The sequence below is a fragment of the Papio anubis genome, chromosome 12, assembly GCF_008728515.1.
Source record: "Papio anubis isolate 15944 chromosome 12, Panubis1.0, whole genome shotgun sequence".
In the NCBI taxonomy this organism is placed as follows: Eukaryota; Metazoa; Chordata; class Mammalia; order Primates; family Cercopithecidae; genus Papio; species Papio anubis.
This window is the reverse complement of record NC_044987.1, coordinates 39,636,111-39,651,052: the sequence shown is the minus strand read 5'-3', so window position 1 is coordinate 39,651,052 and position 14,942 is coordinate 39,636,111. Positions and strand designations below refer to the sequence as shown.

At 41.9% G+C, this 14,942-nt stretch overlaps 1 protein-coding gene across 6 annotated transcripts in view; it reads left to right on the top strand.

Moving 5' to 3' along the window:
* The window catches only part of AMOTL1 (angiomotin like 1), a 171,966-nt gene that overhangs the window by 88,030 nt on the left and 68,994 nt on the right, over positions 1-14,942 (top strand). For all 6 annotated transcript variants that reach the window (XM_017948873.3, XM_009187131.4, XM_031653026.1 and 3 more), the window contains 2 exons: positions 1,499-1,648; positions 5,874-6,798. In XM_017948873.3, the coding sequence (XP_017804362.1) occupies positions 1,499-1,648; positions 5,874-6,798 (1,075 nt within the window). The remainder of the gene's footprint in view (positions 1-1,498; positions 1,649-5,873; positions 6,799-14,942) is intronic.

The window sequence follows — 14,942 nt, the reverse complement described above, 5'->3', positions numbered from 1 at the left end:
GATTTTAATGTGCAGCCAGAATTGCACCTCGTATCTTTTTCGTTTTCCACCGTTTTTCCACCTGCCTGAAAGAGGAAGCCAGATTAGGACTTGCCTTTGTATCCGGGTCATCCGTGATTCCTAATTTTAGCCCTAGACTTCTAGATTTATAGATGTAGAGGATGATGCCCAGAAAGGGGCTGAGTTTCTTTTCAGGTTAGTTTTTCCAGGTTGGCCAAAAGGAGAAGGCTGGCAGATACTGTAATGCATTGGAACTGAAGTCTTAGACTGATCTTCATATAGTATCATCCATACTCGGTTTATGTTCATCTTTAAAATGGGCATTACAACTACATTATTTTAAATATATAAGAAAAAAATTGTTGTCAGAATCCTTTTTCTTTCTAGTCCAAAATGTGCCTGTAATACATACATGTGAGCATGCACGCACATACTGTTTCATATGTTGAGGCAAAGACACTCTGGAAGAAGATGAGGACATTCCCGTCTTATGGTCGTTTGGTATCAATAATTAGTCACTTACTACTAACTATGGCCTTGTGGGAAATGGGTAGATAACAAACCTAGTGAGAAATTTCAAATTACCAGTTGGAAGCCATAGCTGAAAAACAGGATTTTTCTTTTAATGAAGTTATCTTTTGGGCAAGGATGTCAGTTTTTAAAAAAGTACTATGATTCTTTCCCCAGAGTAAAAGAAGTTACTTTAGCTGAAAAGAGCCTTAAACTTGATGCCCACGCAGAGGAATCAGTGCAGAGAGGGAAAACAGCCTGGGCCCGTCCTGCCGAATGTTCCCACAGATGTTGTGTGTGTGGTATCAGTGTTACTGTAGTACTATCTCATGTTCAGTGACTGAAGGACTGAATACAGTGTCACGTTTAATTGGAACAGGAAGCACACTCCAGTTTGTATGTGAAGCAGATAAACTGCAGCTGAAAGGCCAGTGCTTGGCAGAAGACCAGACCCCATAGCCCCAGCTCCACGTTGTAACATGAGACTCCAGAAGTCTTTGAGTGGGGCAGAGAGTACATTCTCTTGCTAACACATGGTGTGGCAGAATGACCACTCCTCTCTGTATCTTTTATATATTTTGAGAGACAGCTGCTCTTCCCATTTTAGCTTTCCTTCAGCGGCCTCCCCGCTTCCCTCCCTTCTGTCCCCAACCTTGACCATTCAGAATTTTGTGATACATTCAGTCCCGCAGAGGGCTTGACTTTTCACTGGTGCTGCTGCCAGGTTGTGTGAGAGCATTAGAGCATTCGTGCCTTCACTCAGTGTGTCTTGAGGACTGTTATGTTGACTTCACGGGTCATTTTGGTGGGTGGCTGGACTTGTGATAATTCTGAATAGTAACTTTGGAATTTTATGAATCAAAAAGACAGAGCTCCCTCGGCCAAGTTGAAACGCTGTGGGAGAATGCCTGGTGGGTTCTTGTGAGTCATGCAGGAAGGAAGGAGGACTTGATTGGCACTCATATTCACTTCGCTTTCTTTCCCCCAGGCCCCCCTCCTGCTTGTTATAGCCCCAGTAGTCCTGTCCAGGTTCTGGAAGACGCCACCTACTTTTCCCCAGACTTTCAGCTCTATTCGGGGAGGCATGAAACATCTGCTTTGACGGTGGAGGCAACCAGCAGCATCAGGGAAAAAGTTGGTAAGTCCTTTTACTGGCACTTGTGTTGGAAAAGCAAAATGATCTTACATTTCTCATCTTTAGCTCTTTTTTATAATTCAGATGTTTATTCTCTAATCTTGTTTTTAAAATCATCATATTGGATTATCGATTGTTGATAGATGCCTTATTTTTAATCATCTTTTGCTAAGGTGTTAATAGACTGTTTTACTCTAATATGTGATTTTCTCTGAGAGCGTCATACCTAAACGTGTAGGAACTTCAGAATTATACCACTTATTTCCCGTTTTTCTCTGATTCCTAAATACTTTTTTCTCCCCTTTCTCAGAATCTCATTTCTTTTTTCCTTCTCTGCTTTCGTTTTTATCTCTTTTTGCAAATAATTTAGAAGTTAAAAGAAGTAATTCAGAACTATAGCAAGGAAGAAGCTGTCTCCTTTGTAAAAACTTCCTATCTATTTTTGAGGGCTTTTAAGACTGGTTAAACTGTGAGGGAATCTTTAAACCACTTTAGGGAAGGATGTCATGGTTCTTGCTAAATGTGCATATAACTCATCTCTCTCTTACTTCAGTGAAAGGGGAATTCAATAGTTTTCATGCTTGTTGAGATCTGTTCCTTTATTACTCATCCAAATATATCATTTTCCTTTGGAAATATATTTTTATTTGAAGTTTTATTCATTTTATTTTAAAATTTTATTCCTATTTGAATGTGCTTGTTCCATTAAGTCTTTCAAATCAGTTACCCCGAGGGGAGGACTGTGTCCTCTTTACTCTCGTAACCCAGCTCCTGTCCCAATGCCTGAACTGTAACACGTTTTCAGGAAATATGGTAGAGTGAATGAGCAGACCAGTCCAACCCACACTGATCTATGTTTCCTTGGGTAGTTAATGGTTTATTACAAATATTTGGCAATTCATCTTGTGTAGAGGTTTAATAGCTTGTTTTTATTGTTTAAAATTTTTTTGCTGTTGAACTTTGGGTTTATATCTCAGTTACAGTATTGATCCTCTGAAGGTAAGGGATAAATTTCAGTTTATTTCACATACATTCCTATGAGGCAGATATGAAAGTTTCTCCATTTTCAGAGGAGAGAGGTTCAGAGAAGCCACAGAACTGAGATTTTGGGGGTAAGGGTGACAGGGAGAGCCTTATGATCAAAGTTGAGCTTCAGGAACCAGTCTGTATACTCGCTTCATTTCCTGAACAATCATGTCCTGAACACCTTCTGTGTATCAGGGCAGGGTTCAAGGCACTGGAGAGGCAACACATGAATATAACAGACAGAACTCTCTGCTCTCTGGAGCCTGAATCTGGCAGAGGAAGGCAGGTCATAATACAATATGGATTGAAAGGAGAAGGAGCCAGGGACAAGAGATATTGAGAGGCCATTCAGGGTGTCTAAATGGCTGGCAGGGAGACTTGGAACCCAGAGAGTGGCTGAGGGCACGGAAGAATGGATTGGATGGGGGAGCTTGTTGGTGTAGAAACTAGGGCTTGGTTGTGATTTGTAACTCTTACAAATGTGACATTTCTTAATGAAAATTAGGGGTCCATCACAGAGTTACAGTATTTTGCTATTGCAAGGGCAGTAACAGTGTCATCTGCTGTCACCTTTTTTCATATTTTAATACCGAAAAAGTAAGAGGGATGTGATTCTTGACAGTCCATTGCTTCAGAAAGGGCAGTTATGAACCTTCTAATAGCATATATCTGTTTACATACACATATAGATGTATTAATATACATATATAAGCATGTGTATATGTATATTATATATATCACACCACCTTCATTTTTTTCTTATTTCACTGTAGACTGAGAAAAATGAGCTCGGCAGTTGATTAAATGTGGAGAGCAAAGGATAAAAAGGTCAGAAGTGAATATGACACTTCTCTCTGGATGACTCATATTTGAGAATCTCATTTATAGGAAGAAAAGATGAACTTGGGGAAGAAAGACTGTTTTGGGAAAATGATGTGCCGTATGTACATATAAAACATAGAGCCATCATTACATGAATTTGTAGGAGTGAAGGCTGCCTAGAGATGGTCTAGTTCAGTTCTCTCAGTTCACAGAGGAGGATACTGAGGCTCAGGGAGGGAAAGCGATTTGTTTAAGGTCATGCCAGTAGTTAGTGGTAGAATTTTTACTTCCATAATGCTATAATAATATCCTTAATGCACTACTTAATAGTCCTGTTGTGGAATGGGCTAAATTTTTTATTTCATGGAGCTCATGTAGGTATTCTTTTATTGGTTAAATATCTGAGCCCCTATGACATCCAGTCACTGGGCTTTGTTCTGGGGAGACCTAGATGAGAAGACATGATCTTTCCCTTTAAGGAGTTTAGAGTCTTGTATAAATAAATAATTGCCATCTACTGTGAGAATTGCTGCAATGAAGATATATACAAATGGAGTGGGGACATTGGAGAAAGAGGCTTAGGCCTGCAGGGCTGCAGCAGGAAAGGTTTTACTTGGAAGGTAGCTTTGGAGCTATCACTTGTCCAAGAATTTTCCCAAGAGACATGGTAAGATGCGTCTTTCTAGGCAGAGGGAAGACAAGCAAAGGTCCAGAGGCTGGAGAGAGCTAACATGTCTTGGAAACTATATGTACATAAGTGTTGCTGGAGCTTAAACTCCAAAGGGTTGCCAGTGGGAGATGGGAGCAGCATGAAATGTTGTTGGATAGGTAGGTAGTACCTGCTACATCATATGATAGAATGTCAGTTTCATCCTGTAATTGATTACTGAGGAATTTTGGTGCAGAGGAGTGACATGATTAGATTTCCCTATTGGAACAATCTTTCAAGGTAGTGTGCCAGATACACTGGGGTCAGAGGGGTGGGTTTGGAAGTGGGAATAAGACGAGTGTCAGTCAGGGAAATCGATAAGGAGGCTATTGGAATGACCTGGGTATGTGATGCCGAGAACTTGTAATGCGGAATGAACACACATTTGGTGTCATATCCTGGTTCTGCTTCTTCCTGCCTGGTGGCCTTGGCGATTTACCTTCTGTGAATCTCTCTCCTCACCTGTAAGTTGAGGGAATTAGTATCTACCTCTTAGTGTCATATGTGGAATGAATGAAATAACACATGGAGAGAATTTAGTACAATACCTGGCACATCATATACATGTTTAAAGTATTTCTTGTCCTTGTATTGAAGTTATTAATGATGAACTTGGAGATTGGCACAGGAATAAGAAAGAGGGTTGGCAGAGATGTTGAGAAGGTCAAATGGACAGGCAGTGACTGTCTGGATGTTGGGGTTAAGGGAGAGGAAGGAATTTTGGAAAACCTTCAGTTTTCTGGTTTGACAGAAAGTAGATGAGGCAGGGAATACAGGGGTTGGGATGGATGGGTAAAGACATTTAGGGTGAGGAAGACATGTTAAGTTAGAAGGACTCAGGGCCATCATCTGGCAGTTGTAGATGTATGGGTCATGAGTCAGTAGCTGATGACGAGGGGTAGGTATGATGTCACTGGGAGATGTGTAAAGGTGGAAGAGCACTCAGGACAGAGCTGTGGGAAACACCAGAATTAAAAGGACAGGTGGAGAGAAGGGAGCCAGAGATGGTGCATAGAGAGAGGCAAGAGCCAGGACCAAGAGGTGGGGTGACCTGAAGGCCGAATTAGGAGAGCATTGCAGGAAGAGGGTGACCAACCATGTCAGATGCTTCAGAAAGGTTAAGTGCATAATATGAGAGCTGGAAAATTCTCATTGGATTTGGTTACTGGTCAGAGCAGTGGGGAGGTTAGCGGATGGAGCATTTGGGAAGGGGAGACAACAGCAAGTGTAGGGTACTTACCAAAGACAACTAGAAGAGAAGGAAAAGAGAGATACAGGGTGGTAGTTAGAGGTATATGGGAGGGCCAAGAAAAGGTGGTTTCTTTTGGCTTGATTTGGTTTTCTCTTGTATTTTTTTTAAGATGGGAAAGACTTGGGTATGTTTATGTGATGAAGAGAAAGGGCCAGTGGGGAGATCAGAGGAAAGGGGGGTCGAAGGATGGAACAGTGTTTAGGGGGAAGCAGAGGAGAGGGAATGGGGAATAGTAGACTCACTCTAAATTGGAGAAGAAAACTCCATGAGACATTGCCAGGTACATGGAGGTGATGGTGCATTTGAAATCTTATTTTTAATTTTGCTGTAGTTAGAATGTTAATTATGTACCACATGGCCACAGGCGTGTATCTCCTGTGGAACTGCCTGATATATTTTTTCCTATGTTTATCTTTTAGTTGAAGATCCTCTTTGTAACTTCCACTCCCCAAACTTCCTGAGGATCTCAGAGGTGGAAATGAGAGGTTCCGAGGATGCGGCAGCTGGAACAGTATTGCAGCGGCTGATCCAGGAACAACTGCGGTATGGCACCCCAACCGAGAACATGAACTTGCTGGCCATTCAGCACCAGGCCACAGGGAGTGCAGGACCAGCCCACCCTACAAACAACTTTTCTTCCACGGAAAACCTCACTCAAGAAGACCCACAAATGGTCTACCAGTCAGCACGCCAAGAACCGCAGGGTCAAGAACACCAGGTGGACAATACGGTGATGGAGAAACAGGTCCGGTCCACGCAGCCTCAGCAGAACAACGAGGAACTGCCCACTTACGAGGAGGCCAAAGCACAGTCGCAGTTCTTCAGGGGGCAGCAGCAGCAGCAGCAACAGCAGCAGGGGGCAGTGGGCCATGGTTACTACATGGCAGGAGGCACCAGTCAGAAGTCCCGAACTGAGGGGAGGCCCACTGTGAACCGTGCCAACAGTGGACAGGCGCATAAGGACGAGGCACTGAAGGAACTGAAGCAGGGTCACGTCCGCTCGCTCAGCGAGAGAATCATGCAGCTGTCCCTGGAGAGGAATGGGGCCAAGCAACACCATCCTGGCTCGGGGAATGGAAAGGGCTTCAAAGCAGGAGGGGGTCCCTCCCCTGCTCAGCCTGCAGGTAAAGTGCTGGACCCTCGGGGTCCTCCACCTGAGTACCCCTTCAAGACCAAGCAAATGATGTCCCCAGTCAGCAAGACCCAGGAGCACGGACTTTTCTATGGTGACCAGCACCCCGGGATGCTCCACGAGATGGTCAAGCCCTACCCTGCTCCTCAGCCTGTGAGAACAGATGTGGCCGTCCTGCGGTACCAGCCACCCCCTGAATATGGGGTAACGAGGTGATTATCAACTGTAGAGGCTTTCCAAATTCAGCAGTCATGTTATTAGCATTTATTATTTTGAGAGCAGATTAGGTTTTTGTCATCAGGCTTTTCTTTTCCTTGTGCATGGTATTTAATGAAACACTTTGTGGCCAGAATATATAGGGTGAAATAGAGTAGAAGGCAACTGGGAGATTTTCTCCAACCATAGCAGCAGGCAGTTGGGGATTTATGGGTTTAGGGAAGGGACCTCACTTGTTAGCCATCCTTGGGAGCTCTGCCTAGTGGCCTGGCAAAGTAGCAATTTTCCAGTGGCTTTGTGGAGACCGTCCAAACTCCTGGAACATATTATTACCAGAGGGTTTTTTCATTGTAGATTTTAAAGGAAAATGTAGTCTGAATGCTAGAATGGAGGAGTTAAAGGGACTGTAGAAATCACATAGTGCCATCCCTCACTCAACAGATGAGAAATTAAAGCCTGGAGAGATTAATGAATTTCATAGACAGAACTCTGAGGCAACTGGGGGCTACATTCAAGTATCCTGATGGCCAAAATCTATTCATTCCCTTGCCCTAATTCTCCCTACAGCCTTCACTTGTATTCTTCCAGTTGATTGATGGATTCAGCAGCACCTACTGAGTGTATGCTCTACTCTACAGCCCTGTTCCTGGTTCAGAGATGGGGTCCCTGCCCTTCAGGACCCTATAGCATTATCTTGGAGGAAATCAGCATCTGAACAGATCATTGCCATGCAATGTGCTGTTCTAGGACAGAGAATGCTAGGATAACAGGATGGTATAACTCACAACTAGAGGGGTTGGGGAGTGCTTCCCAGAGGAGGTGACATTTGAATTGGAACTTGAAGGATAAATCAGAATTGTAGGGTAGAGATGAAGTAGCACTATGTGCTGTGCGAGGGAGTGCCGTGTTTTCAGACAAAGATGTCATGAGGATTTTTGTCTGAATGAGTGGCAATAATGCAGAGCACTGGTGGGCCAGGGTGTGGTAAGAAGTGACAGGAGATATGTTTGGACAGGGAAGTTGGGACCCGTTTGGTTGAGGTATGTTTGGACAGGGAAGTTGGTGATGACAGTCTCTGGGTGTCATACTAAGGAATTTAGAATTTATCCATAAGCAATTGGGAAAAGCGGTGTTCTTAGGTAGGGATGGTATGTGGATGTCTAACAGCTGATTTTGGTGGCAGTGCATGAATTAGAGGGAAGGGAGACCGATGCCACAAGGAGCTCCAGGATGCTTTCAGTAGTCCAGATCAGAATTGGTGAGGGTGGCTGAAGCTTGGGCAGTGAGAATAGAGGAGCATTATGTGCTAAGAGAAGTAGGGAAGTAGAATTGACAGGGTTTAGGGATTGGTTAGATACAGAAGTTCTGGAACAGGGAAGATGGAAATAAGGGAATTACGAATCAAGCTCTCAGGAGATAAACTGGGTCTGAAGATGACACTTTGGGAGTCAGAAGTGTTTAGATGTTGCTGACTTTGAAGGAGGAGCAGGGAACATGAACAGAGAAGACACGTGGCCACTGCCTGTTATTGGATATGTCATTTTCATGAAGGGCTTTATTTATCTGTTTCTAAATTGAACAAGCCAGGGTTTCCCCAAACGACCTCAGTGGCTATGTGCAGGACATACCTTGGCTGTACATCTTCTGAAAAAGGAGAGGCTGGAGCTTGGCAGAGGGAGAGTGGCCTGATCTGCCACTGGCTTCCCAGCACTGACACATTTCCCCACATTAGGCTGAGAATGCCAGCTCGGAAGCAGCATAACCAACTGTGAGATATTGGCCAGGCAGGAGAACGCATTCTCCCTAAGTGGGCATAACCCGACTCCTCCCAGGAATCCAAGATGGGACCCAGGAGGCTCTTCTTCCCCCTTTATAGCTCCTTGTGTCATAAATGATCAAACCCCTGGTATTTGCATCACAATGATTTACCACAGGTGTTTAAAATAAGCCATGATGTCATTCCACCGTCATACCAGAGTTTGACTTATTATATTTCACCCTTTTTCCCGATAATTTACCTCAGCTTCTAGAGCGTGATAGAGGGGAAACTGTCCTGAAATGAAATCCCCTTCCTCTTCTTTGCTTTACTCTTTGTAAAGTAATATATACATACCATAAAATACATACAGTGGATCACTTTGCCTTTTGTTATTTGGTAATAGGTGTGATGTGAGGTGGGAGAAATGGTCAGGGGAGGAGGGGAACACTTTTGGAGGTCATTTGTCTCAAAGTTATGACGTTAGAAAGAAGAAGAAATGTGTGAGAGATTTGAGCTGACTGCCAGGCTTGGCAGCTGGTTGATATGACGCATGAAATGTCTCAGGAGACGTAACAGACAGGCCATTGAGGCTGGGCCCCAGAGCCACAAGGCCCCTTTGTGAACAGGGCCATGGCTAGCCAGCATGGCTCCAGTGGTGCAGCCCTTGGCTGACTGGGTAAACAGTGTTGCATCCACAGCAGCCCTGCTTCAAACACATTTAACGTGGCCCGAACTCCAAGGATTGGACCTAAAACTCAGCAGTGTGTGATGTTCAACTTACCTGTGACCCAGAAGACAAGTAGGGCCCCTTTCATTTCACTGACACATTATCTTGTACTTAAAGGGTTATCTTATTTGTCATTGATCATGATGGTTTAGGAAGCTGCAGGCCATTGTGTACATACATACAACCACATAGACTCCTGGACTAGAAGGAGATGCCTCTGATGGAGATCATGGAGTCCATCTCCCTGGCTGGTGCTACAAACGTGGGCTCAGTGTGTAATGAATATTCAGTGGTTTGGTCCAACCCATTACATTGCTGAGACGTTACTCCTTTTTGCTTAGAGGCAGAAAGTTCCAAAGAGACAAGTGATAGAACTTACGAGAAGAGTAAGAATTTGAATTTTTTGTGATCACTCTTGACTCACCGTAGCTTACAAATTCTCTCACCTGCTCTGATGCCCTAAAGATGGAGATGTTTGGTAGATGATTGTTAAGGCCCTTTAGGCTCCTTTCATGGGAACTCTCTGGGAGATGAGGCCTTGACCTCATTGACTTGACCCACCTTGGCCCATGTGGGTGAGCTACTGTAGCTGGTGGGGATGGGAGTGCTAAGGCAGCAGAGGCCTGCAGGGAACATGTGCTGCCTATGGATGAAGGCTCTGGTTTTCCTCTTGTTCCACTATACATTTTCCTCAACCTGAAAGTGTAAATGGGTAAGAATGAGGACAAGATGGGAATTAGACAGGTTGTTACTGTGGAGAATTGTGACCACCCTCACCCCCTAGCAAAGGCAAGCATTTGGATATTAATTCTGACTCTTTGTGGAAACAGACCACTTACAGAAGTAGTGACTTGGTTTATGCAGTCTACACTGTTAATGGAAACAAATGCATGAATGAATACCAAGGGATGATCTGATTTTTATCAAAGCAGTTTGGAATATATTGGTCAACATGTATATTTGTTTTCCAAAGAAAGCTATCCATATTTCAAAAAATTTGGGAACTAGAGATGCTGAAAAATTACTTACAATATCCAACTTTCATAATACACCCACTAACATTTTTCCTGTACAAATTAATTTTTTCACATTATAATCATAAATTATATTGTTTAGTATCCTAGCTTTTGAAAGATAGCATTGTATCACAAGCTTTTTTCCTCAATCCTTTATATTTTCAAAACCAACATTATTATTGCTGTATAATGTGTCATAAAGTATACCATTTACACCATTTTCTCCATAATAGAGTGAACAACATCATGCATATCAAATTATCTATGTTTTGGCTTACTTCCTTAGGAATCATTATTTAGAAATGAAATTATTGGGTAAATTATAATAAACATTTAAAAGCTTCTGATGCCAGAAAACTTTGTAAAAATATTACAATGCCTGTTTTACTGCACTTTGACCATGTTAGTTATTACATCATTATAATTGCAAAATCTTTGCTAATTTAATAGGCAAATAGTGTTTTGTTGTTGCTGTTGTTGTCTTGAGATGCCTGTCACTCAGGCTGGAGTGCAACAGCACAGTCACAGCTCACTGCAGCCTCTACCTCCCAGGCTCAAGTGATCCTCCCACTGTAGTCTCCCTAGTAGCTGTGATTAGAGGCATGTGCTACAATGCCCAACTAACTTTTGTAATTTTTTTTTTGGTAGAGATGGGGTTTCATCATGTTGGCAAGACCGGTCTTGAACTCCTGGGCTCAAGCAATCTATTCACCGTGGCCTCCCAAAGTGTTAGGATTACAGGTGTGAGCCACTGCACCCTGCCTGCAAATAGTCTTAACTTCCTATTTGAACTCGTTATAACTAGCTAGGTTAATTTTGAGGGGAGGGAAGTATGCTTTGCTATTTAGATTTATTTGATCTCAAAAATAGGCTTTTTATGTTTCTTGTTCTTAAGACTTGTATATTATAATGGATTCAGCATAAACTAAAATCTGTTTTTTTCTAATACTTGCTCTGATTGTCCATTCTCTAGAACTCCGTCTTCACCCTTAGCGGGTGACAATGGAGCCTTTGTGGTAGTGGTAGCAAGAGGAAGAATACTTACTGTGTGCCAGGCACTTTGTGTGGGTTACTCATCTCCCTTAATCTTTACAACAACTCTAAAGAGTGGGTACTGTTAATATCACAATTTTTACATACAATAAAAACTTAGGCTTAAAGAATGAGATTAACTAACTTAATAACAGCCTGCAGCTTGGAAGTGCAGGAGCCAGGTGCAAACCTGGAACTCTTTGTGCACACTGCGTCTCCCACGAGTGTAAACACTTGGCCACTGTACTTTGCAGTGGAGCCACAGATTTAAGCTTTCACTTGGGGTCACTAAATCTGGTGAATTTCTAATCAGATTTATAGAATATATCACATGTGATGTCCAGCCTGTGCTCTGCCCACCTTCTGTTTTTTTCAACAGGACCAGAAATCTGGTGAAGTATTCTAGACTGTAGGCGAAAGCTGTCTGGATACCTCTTTTTCTTCTGATACCTGGGAAGACTGTCACAGATCAGACTTAATGGGGCTGACAGCTCTGGGTGTGGGCTTTCGTCTGTCTTTTGGTTTGCTTTTATTTGGAGGTGCTTTCATTGCTAGGGGGAGGGTTGTGGGTTTTCTTTAGACATTTTTATTAGAATGTTTCCATTATGGAAGATGATAAATACTAATTTAAGACTAATTTGTGTTTTAGGCAGTATCAGTTTGGAAAAAGACTAAGAATGACTCCTGTCAATGAAAAGAACACTTAAGGCTCTGTTTCCACTCTCTCAGCCTGTGCATTGCCTTTTTGGCCTTTATCTTGGCTCAGTCTTATCTGTTCAGCATAGGGGACTTGATTTACTAGCTTCCCGGAAGTGGAGAGAAGAGTGGTTACTGTTTATTAATATTTTGTTCATCTATGAATACGTTAATTTGATTTTTTGGTATGTAGATAGATATTTTATAAAAGCATGACATGGTAGTGTTTGGCCCAGCCCTCCTATCCTGGGTTGATTAAAATATAAGATGATGTCAAAGCCAGAGGAGCTGTAGATTTCCTATTGTAGAGCAGGCTTCTTGCCTTGTCACAGGACAGCCATCACCACCACCTTCTTTCTCATCAGGGCAGGGGGCTTGCAGTGTCATACATTAAGTGAGGGAACCTGTGGTATGACCTAGTCCCCAAATCACTATTTTCCTTTAAAAAATGCATTATGCATTTTCCCCCAGAAAACCTGATTTGGTTTTATTGAAGATAGAGTCAGAGGCACTGACATTCTCTGGGTACATGCCCACTGACAGTGCAGGGAGGAGGGACAAGTAAAGTGGGGGCAGCCCAAGGGTACATTTGGCAAATTAAAGATAACGCCTATCCTCAGGGAACCCTGTCAGCTCAGCAGTGCAGCGAGTCCAGTCTAAACACGAACAAGCATGGAGATATTTGCTAAATCACAGGCCTTACTCCTAGTGGGCTCTGTGTTTGGAATGTGCTGTATTACAAGAAAGAAGGTTTGGTGGTCCTGTCTTACTTTGTGTTGGACATGGCTGGAGAAGGGAGGAGAATTTTCGGAGTAAGTGTATGTTTCCAAAATGGGGAATTATGATTTGCAGTTTATGCAATCATGAAAATGAATTGCTTTGTGGGATGAAAAGGTAAGCCAGACCCAGGGCTGTTGGATTAAAAACGATTCATTGCCCTTAACGAAAATGAGGCCATAGAGCCTTATTTAAATTCCACCAGCTAAACATGTGTTTTGAATACCAGCATGGGAACTCAGGAGTTTCTCCAGTATTTAAGCTGAATTATGGCTGGATGAACAAAATAAAATGCCCTGTGTGTCCTGACAAACGGCTCTGCAGCCTGGGTATTTCAAGAAGCTAGGGTCAAGTTCAGGTTACTTTCTCAGGAAACCTAACAATTCCAACTGTAATGCATTAAATGAGTGACTTCTCTAAACAGGAGGGTTATCTGTAGCCACCCTGGATAGCAATGATTCTGATCTTAGTTTACCCAAGAGTAGAGTCTTCATTTGAACAGTTATGAGATTTAAGGTGTCTACATGATCAAAGGGGCCCAGGTGGGGAGTTCCATGAGTTTGCAAAAAAAAAAAAAAATTCAGGGGGTTTGGGTTCTGGCTCTTCCTTCTGGTAGCAAATTGCATAAGTTCTAGAGCCTCAGTTTCCTTATCTGCTAAATGTTACAGCTGATTTTTTTCCCTAAAGCTATTAGGTTGGTGCAAAAGTAATTGTGGTTTTTGCCATAATAACTGATTTTCTTCCTTAGATAAATAAAACATATTCATTGCACAAAATTTAGAACTACAGATAACTTCCATTCCACCCCCCAAAAGAAAGAAAATAGAAATTGCCTCAGTCTTATTATCCAGAGATACCACTGTTAAATCCTCTGTTCACTATGTTGCTTCAAGGACCAGAAAATTATAGGAAAATACTGTAAGTTGCAAAGCCGTATATAAATAAGAAGTATTTTTACTGAGTCAACGGAATTCAAATTTGAACCTCTTCACAGCCAAGAAGCCCTATATTATTTAACCTCATTTAAATTTCATTTTGTTTACATTTTTCTGATTATTAAAATAACAATGCTGAGTTTTTGGGTTATCTATGTTTTCTAATTTTTCTATATATAATGTACATGTATTATTTAGATAATAAAATTTTTTTAAGTAGCCATACATATTCATTGTAGAAAATGTGTAAAGAACAGAAAAGTATCAAGAGTAGAAGAAAAATCTGTAGTCCCATTACTTGTAGTAATAGCTCCTTCTGGTCTTTTTTTCCTTTTGTAATAGTTCCTTGCAGTCTTTTTTCTTGGGATTATTTTTTACAAAGGCAAAAGCCAGATATGTATTATATCTTGAGAAATTTGTTAATATTGATAAACTGAGAAATGTTTTGATTTTAATTTCTCTATTAATTTTGCATAGGAAAATGTGTACTTAGCCCCTGCATTTTCTCTTTATGAATTACTTTACTACATCCTTTGTCTGTTTACCCATTGATTGTTTTTCTTTTCCTGCCATGTTTTGCAAAATTTTTGTCAAACAAGCTGTGTTTTATTACATATTAGCCTGATGGCCTAATTATAGATGAACATAGAGTTTAATACGTTGAGTTTGGCTTGCTTATCACCATTCATGCTTGAGGATCTGGAGACCACAGAGTGGGAACAGCTAGTCTGTTGCATGAGTTGCTCTGATGCTCACTGAAATCTGGAACTGGCTCTCCAGAACCAGGCCTTCTGGGGTACATGCACAATGGTCTAGACCAGCACTCACTGTTCAATAGAAATGTAACGTGAACCACGTATCTCATTAAACATTCTCTAGCAGTGACATCTTAAGAAGTTTGAAAGAGACAAATGAAATTAATTTTAAAGCATAGTTTAGTTAACTCATTTAGAAACATTAAAAAAATTTAGTTAACCCATTATATCCAAAATACTGTCATTTTAATAGGTAATCAATATTAAAAACTCTCAGTGAGGTATTTTCCTTTTCTACTAAGTCTCCAAATTCTTTTTTTTTTTTGAGATGGAGTCACTTTGTCGCCCAGGCTGGAGTGCAGTGGCTCGATCTCGGCTCACTGCCACCTCCGCCTCCTGGGTTCAAGTGATTCTCCTGTCTCAGCCTCCCAAGTAGCTGGGAC